General features: G+C 55.0%; 6 protein-coding genes across 6 annotated transcripts; 3 read left to right on the top strand and 3 right to left on the bottom strand.

The window, feature by feature from the left end:
* Positions 1 to 457: 457 nt before the first annotated feature.
* On the top strand, positions 458 to 2231 carry PG998_009423 (threonine synthase; the record flags this gene model as incomplete). The annotated part of the gene is made up of 3 exons (XM_066876239.1): positions 458 to 541; positions 612 to 984; positions 1051 to 2231. 3 exons carry the CDS (start codon positions 458 to 460, stop codon positions 2229 to 2231), a joined length of 1638 nt encoding a protein of 545 aa, XP_066728395.1.
* A 451-nt stretch (positions 2232 to 2682) lies between these two features.
* Positions 2683 to 4669, bottom strand: PG998_009422 (uncharacterized protein; the record flags this gene model as incomplete). Its single annotated transcript, XM_066876238.1, has 3 exons — positions 2683 to 3024; positions 3113 to 4177; positions 4250 to 4669. The coding sequence occupies 3 exons, from the start codon at positions 4667 to 4669 to the stop codon at positions 2683 to 2685; spliced, it is 1827 nt and encodes a 608-aa protein (XP_066728394.1).
* A 1353-nt stretch (positions 4670 to 6022) lies between these two features.
* Positions 6023 to 6762, top strand: PG998_009421 (uncharacterized protein; the record flags this gene model as incomplete). The annotated part of the gene is made up of 3 exons (XM_066876237.1): positions 6023 to 6300; positions 6378 to 6535; positions 6611 to 6762. 3 exons carry the CDS (start codon positions 6023 to 6025, stop codon positions 6760 to 6762), a joined length of 588 nt encoding a protein of 195 aa, XP_066728393.1.
* Positions 6763 to 7085: 323 nt separating this feature from the next.
* Positions 7086 to 8585, bottom strand: PG998_009420 (acetylornithine aminotransferase; the record flags this gene model as incomplete). The annotated part of the gene is made up of 2 exons (XM_066876236.1): positions 7086 to 8111; positions 8226 to 8585. 2 exons carry the CDS (start codon positions 8583 to 8585, stop codon positions 7086 to 7088), a joined length of 1386 nt encoding a protein of 461 aa, XP_066728392.1.
* A 1305-nt stretch (positions 8586 to 9890) lies between these two features.
* PG998_009419 (Hormone-sensitive lipase) lies at positions 9891 to 12128 on the top strand (the record flags this gene model as incomplete). Its single annotated transcript, XM_066876235.1, has 2 exons — positions 9891 to 9982; positions 10034 to 12128. The coding sequence occupies 2 exons, from the start codon at positions 9891 to 9893 to the stop codon at positions 12126 to 12128; spliced, it is 2187 nt and encodes a 728-aa protein (XP_066728391.1).
* A 445-nt stretch (positions 12129 to 12573) lies between these two features.
* Positions 12574 to 13737, bottom strand: PG998_009418 (adenosine deaminase; the record flags this gene model as incomplete). Its single annotated transcript, XM_066876234.1, has 2 exons — positions 12574 to 13231; positions 13283 to 13737. The coding sequence occupies 2 exons, from the start codon at positions 13735 to 13737 to the stop codon at positions 12574 to 12576; spliced, it is 1113 nt and encodes a 370-aa protein (XP_066728390.1).
* Positions 13738 to 19936: the final 6199 nt, after the last annotated feature.

Raw genomic sequence — 19936 nt, 5'->3', positions numbered from 1 at the left:
GGACACGAAGGGACTTGCCACAGATCAAGCATGAAGCGAGTACGAAGCGAAGGCATGAATGAATCAATGATATGGAATGATAATGCCGACGGCCGAAAGTAGCAACAAACGTGGGGTTGGCGGGTTTCAAAGACCGTGGCTACGGAGACGCGCGATGTACTTTTGTAATTGCATATCTATGCCTCCAGACGTTACATAATGAATGCATGCATTCTGGTGCAGCGACCCTGGAACGTGGACGGCCGCATAGATCGCCAGCGCTAGAAGCCAAAGGCAGTCTAGTGCGGGGCAAAGCCGATTTTCGGGCCACCATCGCCCTTGCGCCCTCCTTCCTACTCATACTCTACCCTGATTCGCAATTGTCTGACTGATTATTGCCTAGCAATTTTTCTTGCATATCAGCACGATTCCGTCGCCAGCTCTCTGACAATCTTGCCGTTCAGATCACTATTTCATCATGTTGAACGGTGCCACTACCAACGGGGAAGCCTCCAGTGGCTCGCCCCAGCGCTATCTCAGCACGCGGGGTGATGACTACGATGTAGGAGAACCCGCCTCGCTACCCCTTAAGAAAGGGCCTGCACTCGGTACAATCTGCTGACACTGGGTAGCTCTCCTTCGAAGACGTTGTGCTGAAGGGCCTGGCATCGGATGGCGGTCTTTACATCCCTGAACAGATTCCTTCGGCCGCTGAGTGGCAGAGCTGGAAGGACCTCTCCTTCTCGGACCTTGCTCTCGAGGTCCTGTCGCTCTACATCTCTCCTACAGAAATTCCCCGCGAAGACCTGAAGGGCATCATCGATCGCAGTTACTCGACGTTTCGCGCCCCCGAAACCGCTCCTCTGAAACATATGCACGATAACCTTTACCTTCTCGAGTTATTCCACGGCCCGACGTTTGCCTTCAAGGATGTTGCGCTGCAGTTCTTGGGCAACCTCTTCGAGTATTTTCTCACAAGGAAGAATGAGGGTAAAACTGGACGAGGTGGGTTGCAGCAATCTTAACGTCCCCTTACCAGACGCAGAGGAGCAGTGACTCACACCAAGGCAGATCGGCACCACCTGTCCGTCGTAGGCGCGACAAGCGGCGACACAGGCTCAGCTGCTATTTACGGCTTAAGGGGTAAGAAGGATGTCTCGGTGTTCATCCTGCATCCTAAGGGCCGAGTCAGCCCGATCCAGGAGGCCCAGATGACGACAGTGCTGGACAAGAATGTTCACAATCTGGCCGTCACTGGTACCTTTGACGATTGTCAAGACATCGTCAAGGCCCTTTTCGCCGATCCCGACATCAACTCGACACTGAATCTTGGTGCCGTCAACAGCATTAACTGGGCTCGCATCCTGGCCCAGATCGTTTACTACTTCCACTCGTACTTCTCTCTCGCCAAAGCATCATCGGCCTTTAACCTTGGAGACAAAGTACGGTTCGTGGTTCCCACAGGCAATTTCGGCGACATCTTGGCGGGCTACTTTGCGCATCGAATGGGTCTTCCTGTTGAGAAGTTTGTGGTAGCCACGAATGAGAACGACATCCTGGATCGTTTCTGGAAGACCGGCAAATACGAGAAGAAGCCGGTTCATGGAGCCCAGGCAGAAGGCGGGCTGGCTCAGGATGGTGTCCAGGCCGACCCTGAGGGTGTCAAGGAGACACTGAGCCCAGCCATGGACATTCTTGTGTCGAGTAACTTCGAGCGACTACTTTGGTATCTTGCGTACGAGTTCGCGGCCTCGGCGAAGATGGACGACGAATGGAACAAGAAGCAGGCCGGCCAAGAGGTTGCTTCGTGGCTTAAGCAGCTCAAGACCAGCGGCGGATTCGGACCTGTCTACAAAGACGTACATGAAGCTGCCAAGCGCGACTTCGAGAGTGAGCGGGTGAGCGACCCTCAAACCGTGGAGACCATCAAACAATACTTCAACAAGATCAGCTACGTCTTGGACCCCCACACGGCGGTCGGCATCGCCGCGGCCGCGCGCTCCCGGCAGCGTGACGAGCAGACACCGCACATCTCGCTGTCTACTGCGCATCCGGCCAAATTTTCGGGTGCTGTCGAGATGGCTCTGAAAGACGAGGGCGGGTTCGACTTTGAGAAGCAAGTCCTGCCTGAGGAGTTTGTTGGCTTAGAAAAGAAGGAGAAGCGTATCGCCGAGGTCGAGAATGATTGGAAAGCTGTTCGCGAGCTCGTCAAGAAGCAAGTGGAAGAGGAATTGAAGGCCGAAGAGGCATGAAACCTGACGAACAAGATGTGACGCTCATTCACCGGGGCAGTTTCTAAATAGCATAAATTATTATGTTTGGCATAGACGGTAGACAAAATGATCTCGGAAGCTCAATAATCCAGCATACGAAGTCATGACAGTGGGCATGTCTTACAGGCAGGAAACATTTATGAATACGACGTATAAGTCAATGTAAGTACCTATACACGCCAGTCTCATCTGATTACCCAATCAAAGCACTTTATACAAGACCAGCTTTCCTAAACAGGCACCCACAACCATGCTGGTAATAACCGTTCGGTATATTGATAGGCGCGGGTTTTCGACACAGCGCTACTAACCCTTTACTCAAGCATTTGTTTCCACTAAGAAAGGAATAACTTCAAACATTTTTCATCCGTCTCGTAGTATTTGCCATTCCTCCATTCGTTCCATTCGTTCCATTTCCCCCTTTCCCCTTTCAAGCCGCCGCCAAAATATCTTCCGCCGCCTTCTCCCCTAGCATCATGGTAGGACACACGGGGAACGCGCCGGGCACGACGGGGAACGCACTCCCATCCACGACGCGCAGGTTCCGGACGCCGCGCACGCGGAACTTGGAGTCAAGGACCGCCATGGCATCGTCGTCGCCGCCGATGGCGCACCCGGACGTGACGTGGTGGCTGTGGGCCTGCAGCTTGAGGTACTCCTTCTGCGCCGCGTCGGTGCACTCCTCCTTTCCGGTGCTCGGGCAGGGGTGCAGCTCCTTGAAGGGGGTGATGGGCTCCGGCGCCGAGTCGAAGGCCTTGCGGAACGTCTTGATCTATTGGAGGGGCCAGACGGCGCGTTGTTAGCAATGCACATCTAAGTCAACTCGGTGTAAAATTAGGGGGTTCAGATGTGCTACGTACGGCTTCCAGCTGTTCCGTCAAATCCTGGTCAGCACCCGTCTCGTAGAAGCGCAAGTTGATCTCGGGCGTATCGCGCGGGTCCGCGCTGCGTAAGCGCACAGAGCCGGCCTGCGACTTGGGGTTCATGTGCACAAAGGCGCACTCGTACTCGGTCGGACCATAGTCGTCGGGGTAGCCGGGCCAGTATCCCTCAAAGGCGAACGTGTTGCACCAGGCGTAGATGTTGCGGCCGTAGCTGTTGTTGGCGGCCGAGGGCGTCTGTAGCATGACCGAGATGGGGCCCGCAGATGTGTTGAACGGCTTGGACGCCAGCGCGAGCAGGTTATTCTCGTAGTTGTCGGCCACACGCTCGCCGACGCCGGGGAGGTCCTTGACCAGGGGTATGTCGAATTTCTGGAGTTCGGCGGCCGGGCCGACGCCGCTCAGCTTCAGGATCTGGGGCGTGTTGAAGGCGCCGCCCGAGAGGATGACTTCCTTCTTAGCGTAGGCGCGGCCCGGCTTGCCCCGGACCTTGGGGTCGTAGCGGGGGTCCGCAGAGTACAAGGACTTGCCTTCCATATACTCGACGCCGACGGCTGTTGGCTCTTTGGCCTTCTCGTCAAAAAGCACCTTTGTCACGAGGGTCTCGAGCTGTATGGTCAGGGGGTATTTGGCTGAGTCGGCAAGGGTAGCTTTGAGGTACGTGTTGGATCCCGTGCGCCTGCCCTGCTTGTCGCCATGGGAGGCGAGACTAAAGACGCCTGTGTCCTGGTCCCGGTCTGGATCCAGTGCATTCATGTCTTTTCGGGCCAAGGCAGCAAGATCGGTGCGATTGCCTCCCGTGGCCTCGACCAATTGCTGGGCCATGATGCTGAGGTCGCCGTTGCTAGTCGCCCAGGCAGTATCGCCGATGGTGGTGCTCAGCCAGCCATCAAAGCCGTGTCCAGGGGTCCCCGTAGGCAGGTATTCGTTCTTTTCCATTTTGGTCCAATACTGGCGCATGTTTTCGGCCGACCAGCTCTTGTCGCCCGTCTTGTTGGCGATGATGTCCCAGTCGGCATCGGCAGGTAAAGCACATACGCCAGCCTAATCCACGGTCAGGGTCTGTCTGTCTTCACTGAGTAGATAGGTGCCCAGTGTTGGGCCATGGCTTCTTACGTTGTGCATAGCACATCCGCCTAGAGTTCCTGCGCGGGGATACCAGATGCCCAGCTGCTTGGCGCCCTCGGGTGGATCGACACCCACGTAGAAACTGCCGTCTGTCTTTCTCCAGACCATATGCAAGTACTTGCGTTCGCGTTCCGGGTCGTCGGAATGTTTGGTCCAAAAATCCCATCTCGTCTTCTCATCATTGGTGGCGAGATTGAAGTTGGCTAGCGCAGAGATATTCGGGTTGTTTGCCTGGTCGTCTCCAGCCTCTAACAGCAGGACCGAGTGGCCACCGCGGGCCAGGTTGGCTGCCAACGGCGCACCCGCCGCTCCTGAGCCCACGACAATGTAGTCGTAGCTGGCAGACGAGTTTTGACCTACCACGGCCGCTGCGGAGAGCACCAAGGCTCCAACTAGACGGGACAGCATGGTCAACAGGAATCAGAGGAACATTGACCGAGTGGTCCTTGCAGCAAAGGCACAAATCGCAACGCGGTATATGAGGTAGATAGATAGTCCTTCTTTATAGTAGTTCCCCGTCTCCCCCAACCAGTGACCCCACCCTTGCCTGTACGCCAGGGTGGTGCAAGACGAAGCCGAGCCATGCGGTTGGCGTGGGATAAATTCACAACGGTGGTCTCGATTGGCCGGCTAACAGACCTGCGTATACTCTTGGTAACATCGCGCATCCGATGCCTGGGCTGCCCCGATGAGGGGGCCGGACTACAACTACCGACCAGCCATCAGTAGCCGAAACCCGCAGCTGCAGTGTGCTGGATGCAACATAGATGTCGGACGACCACGCCCATGTGCGACACGTATGGTTAAATCGGACGTCAGCCGTACATATTAAGGCAACATTGCCGGGTAATCTCTGATTGCGACTTGGAATAAATAACTCGAAGATAGGGGCTTTCCCAATCTGGCTCCTGCCGCGAACCGCCAGACAGAGACAATATGTAAGACAACATGTAAACACCTAATCCCTACCTCCGGCTGGACGAAGCCGCCGTCTGGAGTTTGTGGCGCTGATCTAACTAACCTCCTAGTCTTGCTCTAAGGCCGTTTCGAGAAAATTGCCCAATCTGACGCTCGCTTTCTTTTTCGTTAGTCAACCCGTAGTCGTCTTTCCACGTTTCATCTGGTCTGAAACCGAATGGCGCTGTTCCCATTACTTGGTATAGCAATTGCCGTCAGCCAATCGCATCTCTTGGATTTTCGTAATAGAGGCTCCTTCTGTACATACACTGGACGGAGCACACGTGGTTTTGACCTGCGCCCTTACGGACCATGAGCCGGTATCCGACACTATAGGCTTTCATAGCAGTGGCGCGGAATGGCTTCTCAACTCGAAACCACTTCTGGAAACGACTTGGGCCGGTCCTGGGAACCCGCGCTGTAATTCGCTTCTTTCAGCTGGTGTCGCGAGCATCTACTAGCAAAGGGGGAAGAGGGAGGGGCTCTCCGCCGCGAGCAATCAATTTGCCCACCCAGGTAGTTAGTTCACCGTTTGCGATGGCCATATTTCAGGTGGATGGGACGAACTTCAGACGCACTTGATATCATATCGGCACCACCATAATGTCTATAAAGTTGGCGGCCGACCACCTTCAATCGTAATGACATTCCACCAGCAGCCAGCCAACTCCGCATTCGAACCTCCTGGAGACTTCTAGACGAAGATACAAGTTCATTTCTAATCTTTCGCTGTATAAGTCTATCATCGTTATTTCCACACCCTCTCTATCCCCCAGGATGCATTTCTTCACCGCAACCGCCCTAATGGCCCTGGTCGGCTTCTCCGCGGCGTCCCCCGTCGACAAACGCCAGAGCTTGGGTAGCACGTCGCAGAATGGGCTCTCCGGAGCCTGCAAGGGCACGACGGTGATATTTGCCCGCGGTACAACGGAGAGCGGTAACGTCGGCTCCATCGCCGGCCCGCCTTTCTTCCAGGCCCTGTCCAAGATGGTCAACGGCGATCTCGCGGTCCAGGGCGTTGATTACCCCGCCGACATCCCCGGTTTCCTTGCCGGAGGCGATAAGAACGGAAGTGCCAAGATGTGAGCCCTCCCATCCTCAATGCGCTTCTCGCTCTCCTACAAAAAGAGTCTGTTCTGACCGCAGTCGAAATAAACAGGGCGCAACTGGTACAGCAGGCCATGACGAAGTGCCCGAACACTAAGGTCATCATGTCTGGATACTCCCAGGGAGGCCAGCTAGTCCACAACGCTGCGAAACAGCTCCCCGCTGCTACAGCCAGCAAAGTAGCAGGTGCCGTCATCTTCGGCGACCCTGGTAAGTCCTCTCCCCTTCCCCTCTGATGAGCCACATCGTTGTTGTTTTCTGACGCTGATCATATACACCAATCAGACAACGGCCAAGCCGTCCAGGGTGTTAGCAAGACTAAGGTGATCTGCCATGCCGGAGATAACATCTGCGCTGGCGGCAGTCTCATCCTGCAGCCCCATCTGACCTACGGCCAGGATGCCAACACGGCTGCTCAGTTCGCTGCTGGGCTGTAAACCACGTAGGTGCAGACATGTTTTATTTCGATTCGATTCTGCAAGAGCGACTTGAGCGTTGCCTGGTTCCAAATTTGGAAATAGTTATATTTCGTTAGCGTTTTCGAGACACCATGAGTATATCAGTATGAATTCCCTCGGCATTTCCGCGAAGCCGATGACTGCGAAACCGAATTGCCTCTCGTGAGAGTGTAGATGGGAAAGAATCAGACATCATCAAGGTGGATCCATGATAGCATTCTCAAACGTGAACACAAAAATCCCGGCACGGGCGCTCTGGTTGAGCAACAAGCGAAATCAACGCTAAGATTTTACTGTTTCTTCTACATAGCAGCCGCGATAGCTTCTTCCAGAATGTCTAGGCCACTTTCTATTTCTTCAACAGTGATGGTCAGAGGTGGCACGAACCGGAGGGTGTTTGTTCCGCAGGTGATCACCAGGAGCCCTCGCTCTCGAGCAGCCTTGATAATGGGTGTCGGGTCTTGCGTCATCTGGAGACCCAGGATCAAGCCCTTGCCCCTGACTTCAGTAATCAGTTCCGGGAAGCGTTGTCGCAGCTTGTCGAACCTATCACTGAAAACCTTGGACTTTTCGACGACCTCCTTTTGCAGGGTAGGGTCCGCCAGCCGAGATACTACGTAATGGCCTAAACGGCAGGCCATCGGATTCCCGCCAAAGGTCGTGCCGTGGTCGCCAATCTTGATCTTTTCGCTCACTGTGTTGTTCACGATGGTGGCACCGATCGGGAAGCCGTTACCAAGCGCCTTGGCAGTTGTGATGATGTCTGGGTGCGCCTCCTTGGGCAGATGGCTGTGAGCCCAGAAAGAACCTGTGCGGGACATGCCACATTGGATCTCATCATAGGCGAGAACAGCGCCAACCTCGCGACAGCGCTTCGCAAGGGCGATCAGGAAGTCATCGCTTGCGACATTGACACCTCCTTCGCCCTGGATGGGCTCGATAAGCACACCGCACGTCTTCTCCGTCACCAGCTCGTTTATACCAGCAATGTCATTGTATGTTCCGTACTTGAAGCCGGGCAGCATAGGCGCAAACGGTTCCTGGTACTTGGGGTTGGGTGTAGCGGACAAGCTTCCCATTGTTCGACCGTGGAAGGATTGGTGGAAGGAGACAAACTCATGCTTGGATCCCGAGGGATCCAGCACCTTGCCAACCTTGCGCGAAAACTTGATGGCGGCTTCGTTGGCTTCGGACCCAGAATTGCAGATAAAGACAGTCGCCGCATCATGCATCGCTCCGGACTCGAGGGTCTTCTCGACCAATAGTTGCGATAAAGCCCCGGTCCAGGGGTTGTAGTAAAGGTTCGACGCGTGCATCAATGTCTTGGCCTAGTGAGTGTAAGCCTCCACCCACCAAATACTGCCTCTTGGGTTTGGGTGCTGTATGGACCAGAAGGGTCCGCAAACCCCAATTTCGAAAGGTAAAAGGCGTTAGATACTGACCTGGTCAGCAATGACATTCCAAACGCCCGGGTCGCAGTGACCGAGCGAATTGACCGCAATGCCCGAAGTGAAGTCCAGGTATTTCCGGTTCTCTAGGTCATACAAGTACGACCCTTCTCCCCGCACAAACACCGGCGGCGGGCGAGCATAGGTAGCCAGCATATACTTGGCATGCTCGTTGATCATGGCGGCGCTCGCAGAGTCCTCCGCGGGGTCGGGGTTCGGTACGGAAGCCTCATGAGCAATGGCTTGTTTGGCATTTTGCGAAAGATTGGAGCCCGCTGCGGCCCGGGACGACGACGACAAGTAGCGTCGACCCGCGGCGGCGGCGAGCCTTCGCGCAGGCAGTCGGAAAGCCATTGAGGAAAAATTGACGGTGAAGACTGCGAGGGAAATCGAACGTCGTCCTGGCTTGCACTTGTTGGGATTGCAAAGAAATGTCGCCAATTTCGCATGACTGGAACTTATCGATAAGCCAAATCGACTGGCCCGCCCGACACCCAACGGCTCCGGCATCGGCTCATGACACACTCATGGCAACAAGGCATAAATAAGTAAGGTGCTAGTGATTGCTGGCATCGCCATCCCAGCTGCTTGTTTACTATGGACGACGCACACAATGGACGAGTGGCCTAGTCAACAGCTGACCGTGATGACCTCGACGATTTGCTCGTTGGTGGTGCTTCTACAAGCCAATTCGACGGTTCCAGCTACCAACACAAAAAGAGACTCTAACTACGCTTTCGGCTCCTGGCACCTGGTTCTTTCGGGGCAGCCAACATGACTCGCGGTTTGACCACTGACCGGGTTTGACCACTGACCGACCTTTGTTTGTCGCAAACTCTCCAGGCACCCCATGACGCAATGGCGCTTTGGCAGGAGAGTTGCCAAACGTGCAGAGTTTACGTGGCAGCGAATCGGGCAGGTTGGCGCTGACTCCCTCGGCCGCGCTGGGCTGTCGGCCGTCGGAGCACTTTAGTATTCCAGCACTGTTTCGTCAGCCTAGGCGCCTCTCCAGGGCCCTGCTCCACCTCCATTCCAGAGCGACGGGAGGCAGGAGGAGTTGGGGGCGTTTTGTCATGTGGAAACGTGGGGGAAGTCCAAGACAAAGACAAGCTCCAGCGCGCACCGCAGCATTCCACTTTCACATGTCAGCCGCAAGCGTACCTTGACCACCAAACTGCCATAGCCCGTCACCATGGCTCCTAGCGAGCGGCCACTCACGGCATCCATTCCTACTTCCTCTGGTCACGCTGTACGTCCAGCTTGGAAGTTCATGTGCTTCTCCGGAGATGGCCATAGTTGCGCCTCGAAGCCGACGACAATAATATGCCATTTCTTTTCGTATCCTCGGCCGCCCTCTTCTAGTTCCGAATCCCCGTCTTGATATATATGAATGTATTGCTATTTCCATTCTCCGCGAGTGTCTCAACCGTCATTGCATCCATCAGTCGTCATCTTGTCAGCTTCCGTCTGACTCGGGTGTCGCGCCGCTGGAGACACGATGCGCTGAGATTGCCCGGCCGCATTGTACTTTACCCCTAAATACTCCCGAACTTTGCTTTTCAATCCATCTCGGAAACTCCGGTCAAGAGTCGCTCTCTTATTATCACTGTCCATTTTCACTCTTGCCCTCTCCATGCGACTCTTGCACCACATCTCAACATGATAGACCATGTACTGGGTAGGCCATCCGTCAAGTCGCGAAGGCTTCAAGTCTTGGGCGTATTGGCTTTCTGGTCTTTGTACCTCTACCGGTAAGGCTCTTCTGGTTCTAGAAGGACGACCGTTGTACTAACAACATGTAGGGGCCCTCGCCATGGCCCTCCTATCATTCGCCTGATGTCGAAGTTGTCCTCCAAGTCATTCTCAGCGTGGCAGACCGTCGTCTTAACCATGATGTATCTGTATGCGGCTCGAAATTTCAGTACCCTTGTCGGCCTTGCTAGTCCCGAACCAATGGCCAATATGTACGACGCTGCTTATTTCCGTGCAACCTGGGTCATGACGGCCTTGGACGCCGGCTTCTGGACAGCCATGAAGATCAAGAGCAAATGGCTGCGGGACATATCCAGCTTGGTTTTCACCGTGTTTTATTTGTTCGCCGCCGAGCGGGGCGACGAAAAGGTCCGGAAGGTCCGGTCCTTGCTCACTGTCGAACATCTCCGGGTCAGCTGGAACAAATCAACGACACCGTACCTCAACTTTTTCCAGAACTTGGTGCGACCTCGTTTCACTCGATATCCCCCAAGAGCGATCCGCATACCCAGGCCGAGTACAAGCGATTACAAAGAGCCGGTCTCAGGATGGCTGTACTACGATGGCCCTGTGGCGGACTTGGAGCACATCAACAAAATGATTCTGGATATCCCTGGTGGAGGGTTCGTTGCCATGGACCCGCGCACCAACGACGACAAGCTATTCTCGTGGGCTGGTAAGACTGGGCTGCCGGTCTTGAGTTTGGACTACAGGAAAGCGCCGGAGTTCCCTTATCCTTTCGCCTTAAACGAATGTTTCGACGTCTACACTACCATCGTCAAAAGCAGAGGTAGATGCCTTGGGATGTCTGGTCGGCACATCCCTAAAATCGTCGTGACTGGCGACAGTGCCGGAGGCAATCTTGCGACAGCTATGACACTTATGGTCATCGAGACTATAGTGACGAAAAAGCATCCCACCATCAGCCCTACCGAACTGCCGATCCCCGACGGTCTCGTGCTGATTTACCCAGGCCTTGATATGAACATTGGTAATTGGATGTCAGACGAGCAAATGTCTTTGGTCAAGGATAGAAGGATGCGGTCGACGAATAAGGATTACCTTCGACGGAAAAGCACGCAATACACAGACCTGGTGGGGACGCCACACCAATCCGAGGATGAGGACGATACACCTGCACAACTCGATAGCTCAAAGGCGCTTCAGCAATTTGGGGCAGGCGACCCGGATGGCATGCAAAGTCCTCATCCTGAGTACTCTCATGCCAACCCGAGAGACTGGACCAAGCTTCCTCCGGCCGCGCCAGCTCCTGGAAGACGCGAGAGCATCTCCAAGTCGTATAGACCGCAGCCTTTGCGCACTCGGCTTGCAATGGCTTCCATGATTTCTTATTTCAACGACCGCGTACTGACGCCAGAGATGATGCGTGCCATGATTATTCTCTACGTCGGTCCTCATAACCGCCCGGACTTCTCCCAAGAGTATTTACTGTCGCCAATATTGGCACCAGATGTCCTCCTGCAAAGGTTTCCCAAGACGCACTTTCTTACCGGTGAACGGGACCCCTTGGTCGATGACACGGTGATCTTCGCGGGGCGCCTGCGCAAGGTGAAACAGGCCTTCCATTCGCAGCGCGCCTCTCAGGGGCTGGGCAGTTTCCACGACATATCCGACTTCGACGAGAAGGACGTGGCGGAGGTGGTACTGATTCCGGGCATTAGCCACGGTTTCATCCAATTCCCGACACTTTACCCGCCCGCCTGGAAACTCATCGATCGATGCGCGAAGTGGGCCGTGGACCTGCTCAACGCGGCTGAGACTCGCGAGAAGCAACAAGACCAGGCCACCAGGTCGAATCGGCATCACCACCGAGTGGAGTCCAGCGGCGACGAGGACAAACCCCTCGAGATCAGTATGACAAGGATGCGCAGCCGGACCGTCAGCGACGACAAGAACAACAATAAGGAGGGTGGGACGCCTGCCAGCCCGTCCATCAAGATCAATGGAGAACAAGGGAGTAGTAACGGAGGCGTAAATGGAAGCACGCCCAAGAAGAAGCGAGGGAAGGCCAGGTTCGAGAAGTCTAAAAGTATCGTGAAGCTGAATAGTTCAGACGATCTGCTCGGCCGCCGAATGCAGGGCCTGGCTGGACCTCTTACTGGGACAGGCGACGATGATGATTGAACGTGGCGCGTTACTGAAATCGAATTGGTGTGGTTTTATTCAGATTAGTTAAGCGCATAGCTATAGCTGTATGAATCAGATGAGATATGCCTTACACACTTCTCGCATATGCCTGAGCTCGTGAATGTGATTTTGCTATATGCTTCTGCCCAGAGGGCTTTAGAGCCATTGTTTACATGATAAACACAGAACGTCGTGCCGGACCCTCGAGGCGTCACCCAGTCATGCATGGCTTACATGAAGACCCCGCGGCTTAACGTTGTATTCGTATCTGTTCTGCCGGACACTGTTGACCCTATCTTGGTTATGACCAAGGCCACTCGTTAGCGAAACCACCCACTGTATGAGCAAGTCTAAGTAGTCATTGTCGATGAATTGGGCTTTTATACGGCTGGTCTACCGCTTTCATGTGGAGATTTTATATTTATTTTCTCGGACATCTTTTTCACTGGTCTCCCAATCCCACCGACCACTCCCCAGCCACAGCCTCAATTTCCATAAAAATCTCAGCCTTCCTGCGGTCGGAGCACCAGCTCCCCATGACAGCCCCCTTAGCAATGGACTCCCACTCGCGTACGCTCAGGCCGAAAGCGTCTTGCAGCGCGCAGTAGTTCTCGAGGATGTATCCGCCAAAGTACGCTGGATCGTCACTGTTGATACTGAAGCGCACCCCGCGATCCAGCAGCTTGCGCAGGGGGAAGTCCCGGACGGACTCGAGACACCGAAGCCGCACGTTGGACAGGGGCACAGCGTCAGCATGATCTTCTGCTCGACGAGCCGCTCGAGCAGCGCCTCCGTCACGCGCTCGTCCCCCGCCAGCACGGAGCGCAGGCCGTGGTCGATGCGCTGCGCGTCGAGCATGTCCAGCGAGTCCACGATGTACTGCGCCGGCCCCTCCTCGCCCGCGTGCGCGGTGCGGCGCACCCCCGCCGCCTTCGCCGCGCCGTACAGCTCCGTCCACAGCGCGGGCGGGAACGGCTTCTCGGACGAGTCCAGGCCGATACCGCCCAGCACTGGCTCTTTCTTCTTCTCCTCTGGCCCCCCTTGCCCCCTTTGTCGTCGCTGCTGATGCTACTGCCGCTGAAGTACCCGGCATCGCGCGCCTCCTCAAAGAGAGCTACACCCTCGGCGGGGGCAAATGCCGCAGCACGCACATGATGAGGACCGACGTAATCCCCAGCTCGCGCTCCGCGCGCTCCCGGGCAGCCTGGAGTCCCTCAACAACGGTGCTCAGCTTCACCCCGCGGACCGAGTGGGCCTGGGGGTCGAAGAAGACCTCGGCGTGGCGGACATTCTGCGCAGCAGCCTTGCGAAAGTAGGCGAGGCCCAGACGCTCAAAGTCCGCGGCGTCAACGAGCGCGGACATGGCAATGTAGTAATACCCCAGGAAGTCGTCGAGGCCCGTAAAGGCCTCGTAGCGCTTGCGCAGTGCGTCGATGGACGCGTAGGCCGGGTCGCCGCCCTCGCCCGCGGAGGGTGCGGGCAGGGCGATGCCGTTCTTGGCCGCGAGCTCGAAGAGGAGCTCGGGCTCGAGGGAGCCCTCGATGTGCATGTGGTGCTCACATTTCGGCAGGGCCTCGAGAAAGGGGTGGAGGGCGGTTTGGCACATATTACTCTTGGTTTGGCGATACTTCTTTGGTGGTGAGGGGTTACACGAAAGACCGCTTTCCGCCCCTAGAGAGGCGGGCACCTCTTTACGGTACTAGTTCACTCTCCATATTCCTAGTCGGACCTACTCGTTCTTACGCGCTGAGAAAAATGATTCCAAGAGTATACAGCTGCTACAAACCTCTGTCACTTACAGACCTCGTGCTTCACGACGCAATAATACTATATTTGACTGTTTCGTGTTTACTATCATAGCTGTCCACTCTCAATCTCTTGCACAAGATTAACATCTTGGCGGTGGACCTTACCATCGTGAAACAGTGTAGGCCAACTCTGCCGGCGACCACTATTGTGACGGCCGAACTTTAACCAGCCGCTTCTTCCTAGCTTCTCGACAAGTGGGAATGGAGGAGAACCCTACTAATCGCCGATGAGCAGCGGACAAGGCCCGAAGCGGGAGGCGGCCAATATAGGTCACAAGAGAAGGCAGTAGCTAGGGGTGGGTGCTGATCTCGCGAAAAAAAAAAAAAAATCACCAAAAAAAAGACACAGGAGCTCCTCGGCGACACCCGTAGAGCCAAACGCAGTAATCAGATCGCCGAAGAGAGAACCCTTTTCACGCTAGAACGGAGCGGCTTGTACAGGTAGAAAGAAAGATCCTGAAAGGATCGTCGTCAATAACGGCGGCAGATATATCGTCAGCTAGGACGGGGGCGGACGGTGGAGGAAAGAGAGAAGAAGGAAAGGAAGCTGGAAGGGAAAACGATTGGCATGGGATTAACGTTTGGCAGGGATAAGGTTCAGGGTGTTGAGGCGAAATTAGGGAGGCCAGTACCGAGAGGCCGCTGATCTTGGGCACATTTCGGCTCCGGATCCGAGACAGCGGGCAGTCCGAGGAAGAGTAGGGGAGAGGGGTGTGATGGAAAGGTTATGTAGCATGCCTTCGATAACGACATACCCTGCAAGCTTATGTCGATCAAAGGCGAAGACACGAAAACCACGCATACTCGCAGGTTGAGAACGAGGTCGTGGTTGGGACAGGAGGCAGGAGGCAACCCGCATTCGTCGGCCAGCATGTCGAAGAGGGCCGCCAAGAAACAGGAGCGAATAAGAAATGCGCCCGTCAGCTGGAGGTGGTAACCCAGGTCTGACGACGAGTGGAGGAAGCACATTCAGGCCTCAGACTTGATACTGTACAGGCTGACTGTGGGCTGCGGAAGGAGATGGATCGGCAGGCCATCGATGCATGACTCGCCAGGCCCGAGCAGCAGGTTGTGGCCATCTACCAGCTACCTAGCTACCAGCCTCGGAGGATGCGGCCCAGTCCGATGCTTGTCAGCAGGCCAGCAGGGGAGCGTTGGAGACCTTGACCATGCCTCTTGGCCTGCCCCATGCAAGGAGTATGCCTTTCTTTTTTTCTTCCTGTCGCTCGCCAGGGATGATTGATGCCGACGCTACTTTCCAAACAAATGCTACCTTGTCAAGCACATGGGGTGCCAGACCGTTTCCCTACGTGCCTGTTTGCTGCTGCTGGTAGCGACGGGAGGCCTGGCACCTGGGACTGCTATGTAACCTGCTTGCCCTGTCAATTGTCAACGGGAAATATGGAGAAACGATGGTTATTTGTCGCGAGTCGTGGAAGCCCATTTGTTCATTGGTTGGCTGCTGCGAATTTCTTTTTTTCTGAAACGGGTCGAGATGAATAATCCAGATAGGAAATAGGACTGGTGCTCCCCCTAGTAGTTGTAGACAGACAGTCTAATGGATCTCAAGGTCCAGAAGAGTGTGCATACTGCCCGGGCAGCATGGATGATGCAACGTATGTACTGTATGTACGTACATGTCAATTAGTACAGACGTGAAGAAGCGGGGAATCCCGCATGGCGATGCCTATGGCCGCGAACAGACGTTGCGCCTAGTTGCGCCCCGAAAGTGCCAATCGAATTGGGATTCGCCTCGGCAAGTCTCTGGGGATGATTCATGCCAGGCGAACCCAAGTAGAGTACATGAATAAGTCGCGAGTCAGTGATTGGAGGGAGCTGCTTCCTAACCCGGCCCCGTTGCTTTTTAGGTAGTGCTCTTCCCAAGTGGCTTCAGGTGCAGCTTCAGGTCCAAGTTCAGGTAAAGCCCAGAGCCCAGCAGCACCAGAGCCCGTTCCAGTTCCCTTTGTGTCTCTGCCATGCAACCGCAACCTGCTCTTTCCATATTTCATGCGGCCGAGCAGCACTGGGTAGAAGCATGCAGTACTAGCACTGGTACTGGTACTTGGACGTCGACGGTAGCGGTAGCGGTAGCGGTAGCGGTTCGGAACCGGCATCTTTCTAGATTGAAAACAGGAAGCAGGCCGAGAAGGATTGGGAATCCAGGGATTTCCCAAAGTTAAACTACATTGTCTACGCGAATCGGGATAGTCCCCTGCTCCGAGGCAAGCGAAGAGGCGAGACGACCGTTGAACTTGTTTTACTGGACCCAGCCCTTTGACAGCCCAGACATGCCCGGCCGTTGCACTGCATGGGTTCGCGAGCTATTCAAGGTAAGGTGTGTGTGTTTCGTGTGTCTCGTCTTATTAATCACGGTAGCATCAACTCAACACCAGGGAATATGTAGGTTGCGTACAGCTGCTGTAGCTGGGTGACACCTCCGCACGCGAGAAGCATGGTGTCTCGGCCTCGAGTGTGTGTAACTTATCGAAAGCATGCCCTGTTCGAAATACCGAACCAGCTACCAGCCGCCAGTTGACCCAAAGCATGGCCTGCAGTCGCATGGACACAAGCCGTTACAGGGAACCGTGTTTATCCAGCTTTCATGCCCCTTCATCAACTCTTCCAGGCCACCCGATGCCAATCGGTTGAAAAGGCTTGTGCCTAGTGATCTTTTCCGTCACACAGTCGACCTGCGTCTTTGCCTCTTCTTCTTTTCTTTTTATTCTTTCTCTCTTCTTCCCATTTACCGTTGCACAGGCCTCCATGCCATGCTTTGTGCTGTGCGCCAGCTCTAGATAGGGTCTTGGGACGACGATCATTGGGTTTCTCTCCCCCTCTCCCCTCTCCATGCGCTCTGCGCTCTACACTCTGTCTTCTGCTGCGTAGACCCTCCAGCGGGTGTGAAACGTGACCTATCGATCGATATGTGCCTGCGACAATTGCACATTGCATAGCAGCCGAGGATGCCACCTGATAATTGGCAGTAGCACGCACATGCCTCTCCGCATTTCGGTGCAGCAGACAATGCCACTGCGCCTTAAGCGATGCACCGCATGGGGCATCCCTTCCCATTCCCTGCTGGGTGCAGAAGAAGAAGGAGAAGTGGAAAGAAAAGAGACAGAAAAGAAAAAGTCGGTGCCAGCCATACTGCATTGGTTGACGGTGGCATCTCCGCCCATATCACGGCTCTGTTAAGGGATTCGTCGCGGGGTGTTAGGTGTGCCATCTCCAACCCATACGACCCTCTTTCTCTCTGCCGTCGGGGATAGACTCCAAAAGGGTGTCGCCCGTGTCTCAGGCCCCTGGAGTGGGTTGCGGGGCCGATCTCTTTCCCTCCCGCAGCATTCCAGAGATTCGGCAATCGGACTGATCCCAACGGGCCAACTCGGTTCCACAGGCTCCGTTAGGAACCCCCTTCCCTTTGCTGCTTTGGCTTATCAGACTTGCCATTACTTGAGTGTGCTGCCCATGCTAAGCGGAGGCGATGAGGAAGGGGTTGGCGCGAGAGCGGCGGCGCGGGAAATGACACGCAGGAGAAGGCTCATTGGCCGCATTTGGTGCTTCAATCACAACAAATAAGCTGGCTCGTCAGAAAGCCTGTTCAAGTGGGCATGGCCGTCCTGTCGTGTCGTGTGCATTGATTTCACAGCAGCCCGTCCCGTCATATTGTGACCCCCTTTGACTTATCTGGTTCCTGGGACTTCTCGAGATGCTCCCTGCGCAGGCGAGAGCTACGCATGAGTTCGTCTTTGAAAAGGATGGAACGGCTCCCTGCGGCATCGTTGGATGACTTAGTGTCCGTTGTCTCGCCGCAACACCCGCTAACTTGGTCGTGCTCCAATGCTACGAGTATGTGATGCGCCTCAAGCGCGGAGCCGCGGGAACGATGCACTGCACATGCGAAGGGCCGTCAATACGACGATCTGCGTTGGACAGATGGTCGAATCCGTGAATCGCTGCAACGGCTAGCGGCATACGCATACGGCTTCGAGAAGCTCTTCGTATTGCTTCGATATCTGACCACGAGTGGAACCCGGGACCCGCGCAAGCGGGCTTCATTGCATTTAGTCCAGCTTCTATATGTACTGAAAAGGAGCATGTATCAGTAAGTTTGTAGGTTGCAGACATGGCAGGAGCCGTTGCACTGTGTTCCCTCCTAGCATGGTCTCTCCCGATCTCCAGAGTATATAAAAGCATCGGCCGAATATTCATCACCTCGATCCACAACGGTGTGCACGTGTGTGCTATGTATATGCGGATTTTTCCCTATCATACCGTGCGATCTGGCTGGGTGTGTTCAACGAGACGATATGGCGGCTGGATTTGGACCAATTAGTCGTAGGAACCGGAGAAAACCGATACGTTGCTCATCCCGAAGGCTACATTAGCTCTGCATACGCTTTTATCCTAGGACCCCTGTCGAAAGTTCCAAGTATTGGGGGTCACAGTCAGCCCAGGAAATCCCAACTGTAGCTACGCACTTATTAACCTAGAGCATGCATGCGAAGTGGTGTACACGTATGCCGCCGAGTTCCCTTGCAGCAACAGGACAAGGACACGGCTACAATCATCTAGAGCTGGCGAGGACGGGATACAGAGAGATAAAATGGGAGAAGTCCGTTGACTGGAATCCTGCGTGCAAGCAATTCAGCAAGCAAAGCACAATCTGCACTGCAAGGTTGAAACAATCCCCGGTAACATAGCAAGCACTGATGCAGGTCTCCTGTCGCCTCGCTTTTGGAAGGCGGGCATCGGGGCAGGCTGAATAGGAAGTTTTCTAGAAGTGTTTCAGCCATAGAGACGACAAATTAGTGTCGGCAAGCAGCCGGCGCTGAGGCGCGTCTCGGGGCGCCACGGTGCCTTGGAGAGTTCTGGACACGGGAGGCGCGAAGCTCAGAGCGCGAGGTTCGGTTCCTTCGGTCCCCCTTCCTGCCATGTCAATAACAACATCACAACTCAAGGGAGATGGCGAGTGCCCCCGAGCGCCTATGGGTGTGGAGCCCTTTGATATTCGATGCCCTTGCCGTACATGTATTCATTATATGCACCCGAGTCGTCTAAGTTGGGTAGAGCTTGCGCGTGCCGTGTTGCTATAGGCTCACAATGGAAGCACGAGCGGTGCCATTTCCTATTGCGTCCATGCCATCATACAAGGAGTTGCCAACTGCATCGTCCACACGACCCAGTCTAGGCGTGGTCTTCGAGTAGCACAGCCCTACCTACAAGCCTATCCAACTCAGTTGAGTGTCGAGGGCAAAGCCCGTGACCCCAAAGGTTTGGATCGGCTAGCGAATAGGCCAAGATCTAGGGCCGCTAGCAAGCATGTTCTTCTCCTATCATTAGCAGAATCCAAGCGGCTAGTGGCGGTAGGATTTGGGCGGGCTGGCTGGCTTCGGCGGCTTTCACAGAAAACCATCGGTAACGGCCATGGACCCCATCACCGGTAACCAGCTCCGTCCCGCCTTATCTCTTTGGACTCTAGCCTGCATGGCCAGGCGTGTCTGTGAGCCGGCTTAGGCTAAGCGGCCGAATAGCAGGGCGTGCCAGTCTTTGTGTGCGTATAGTCCTGTTGATTTGATACCGTTCTTCCGACCCGAGGTGCTTTTCCGCACAGCCCCCCCCTGCAGTTCCTGCGCAAAACATAGTCGATGCATTCTATTCACATTCACATTCAGCGAGAGAACTTGCAGCGATAGGAAACAGGAACCTCTCCCCACCTCCCTGGCCGTATGTCATTTCTCATTTCTCATTTCTCATTTCTCATTTCTCATTTCTTGCTAAACCTTACTTGCACTGTACTACCGATCCAGTAAGGGCTAATGCATAGCGGACTTTTTATCGTATTGGTCGGAGGCTGCTCCGTCTTGGCTGATGAGTTTCCAGGGGGCCCCCGCAACTCAGACACCCACCCCATGTCAGAAAATTGACGCACCTCGTTAGCTCCGAATCTTTCCCATCGCGTTTCTCGTCGAAACCAGGACCGGGACCGGGCCAGGT

The sequence above is a fragment of the Apiospora kogelbergensis genome (assembly GCF_038363985.1).
Source record: "Apiospora kogelbergensis strain CBS 113332 chromosome Unknown utg000006l_segment0_segment0, whole genome shotgun sequence".
Taxonomy (NCBI): domain Eukaryota; kingdom Fungi; phylum Ascomycota; class Sordariomycetes; order Amphisphaeriales; family Apiosporaceae; genus Apiospora; species Apiospora kogelbergensis.
Note: the sequence above shows the minus strand (reverse complement) of the source record. Positions and strands in the feature narration are given on the sequence as shown.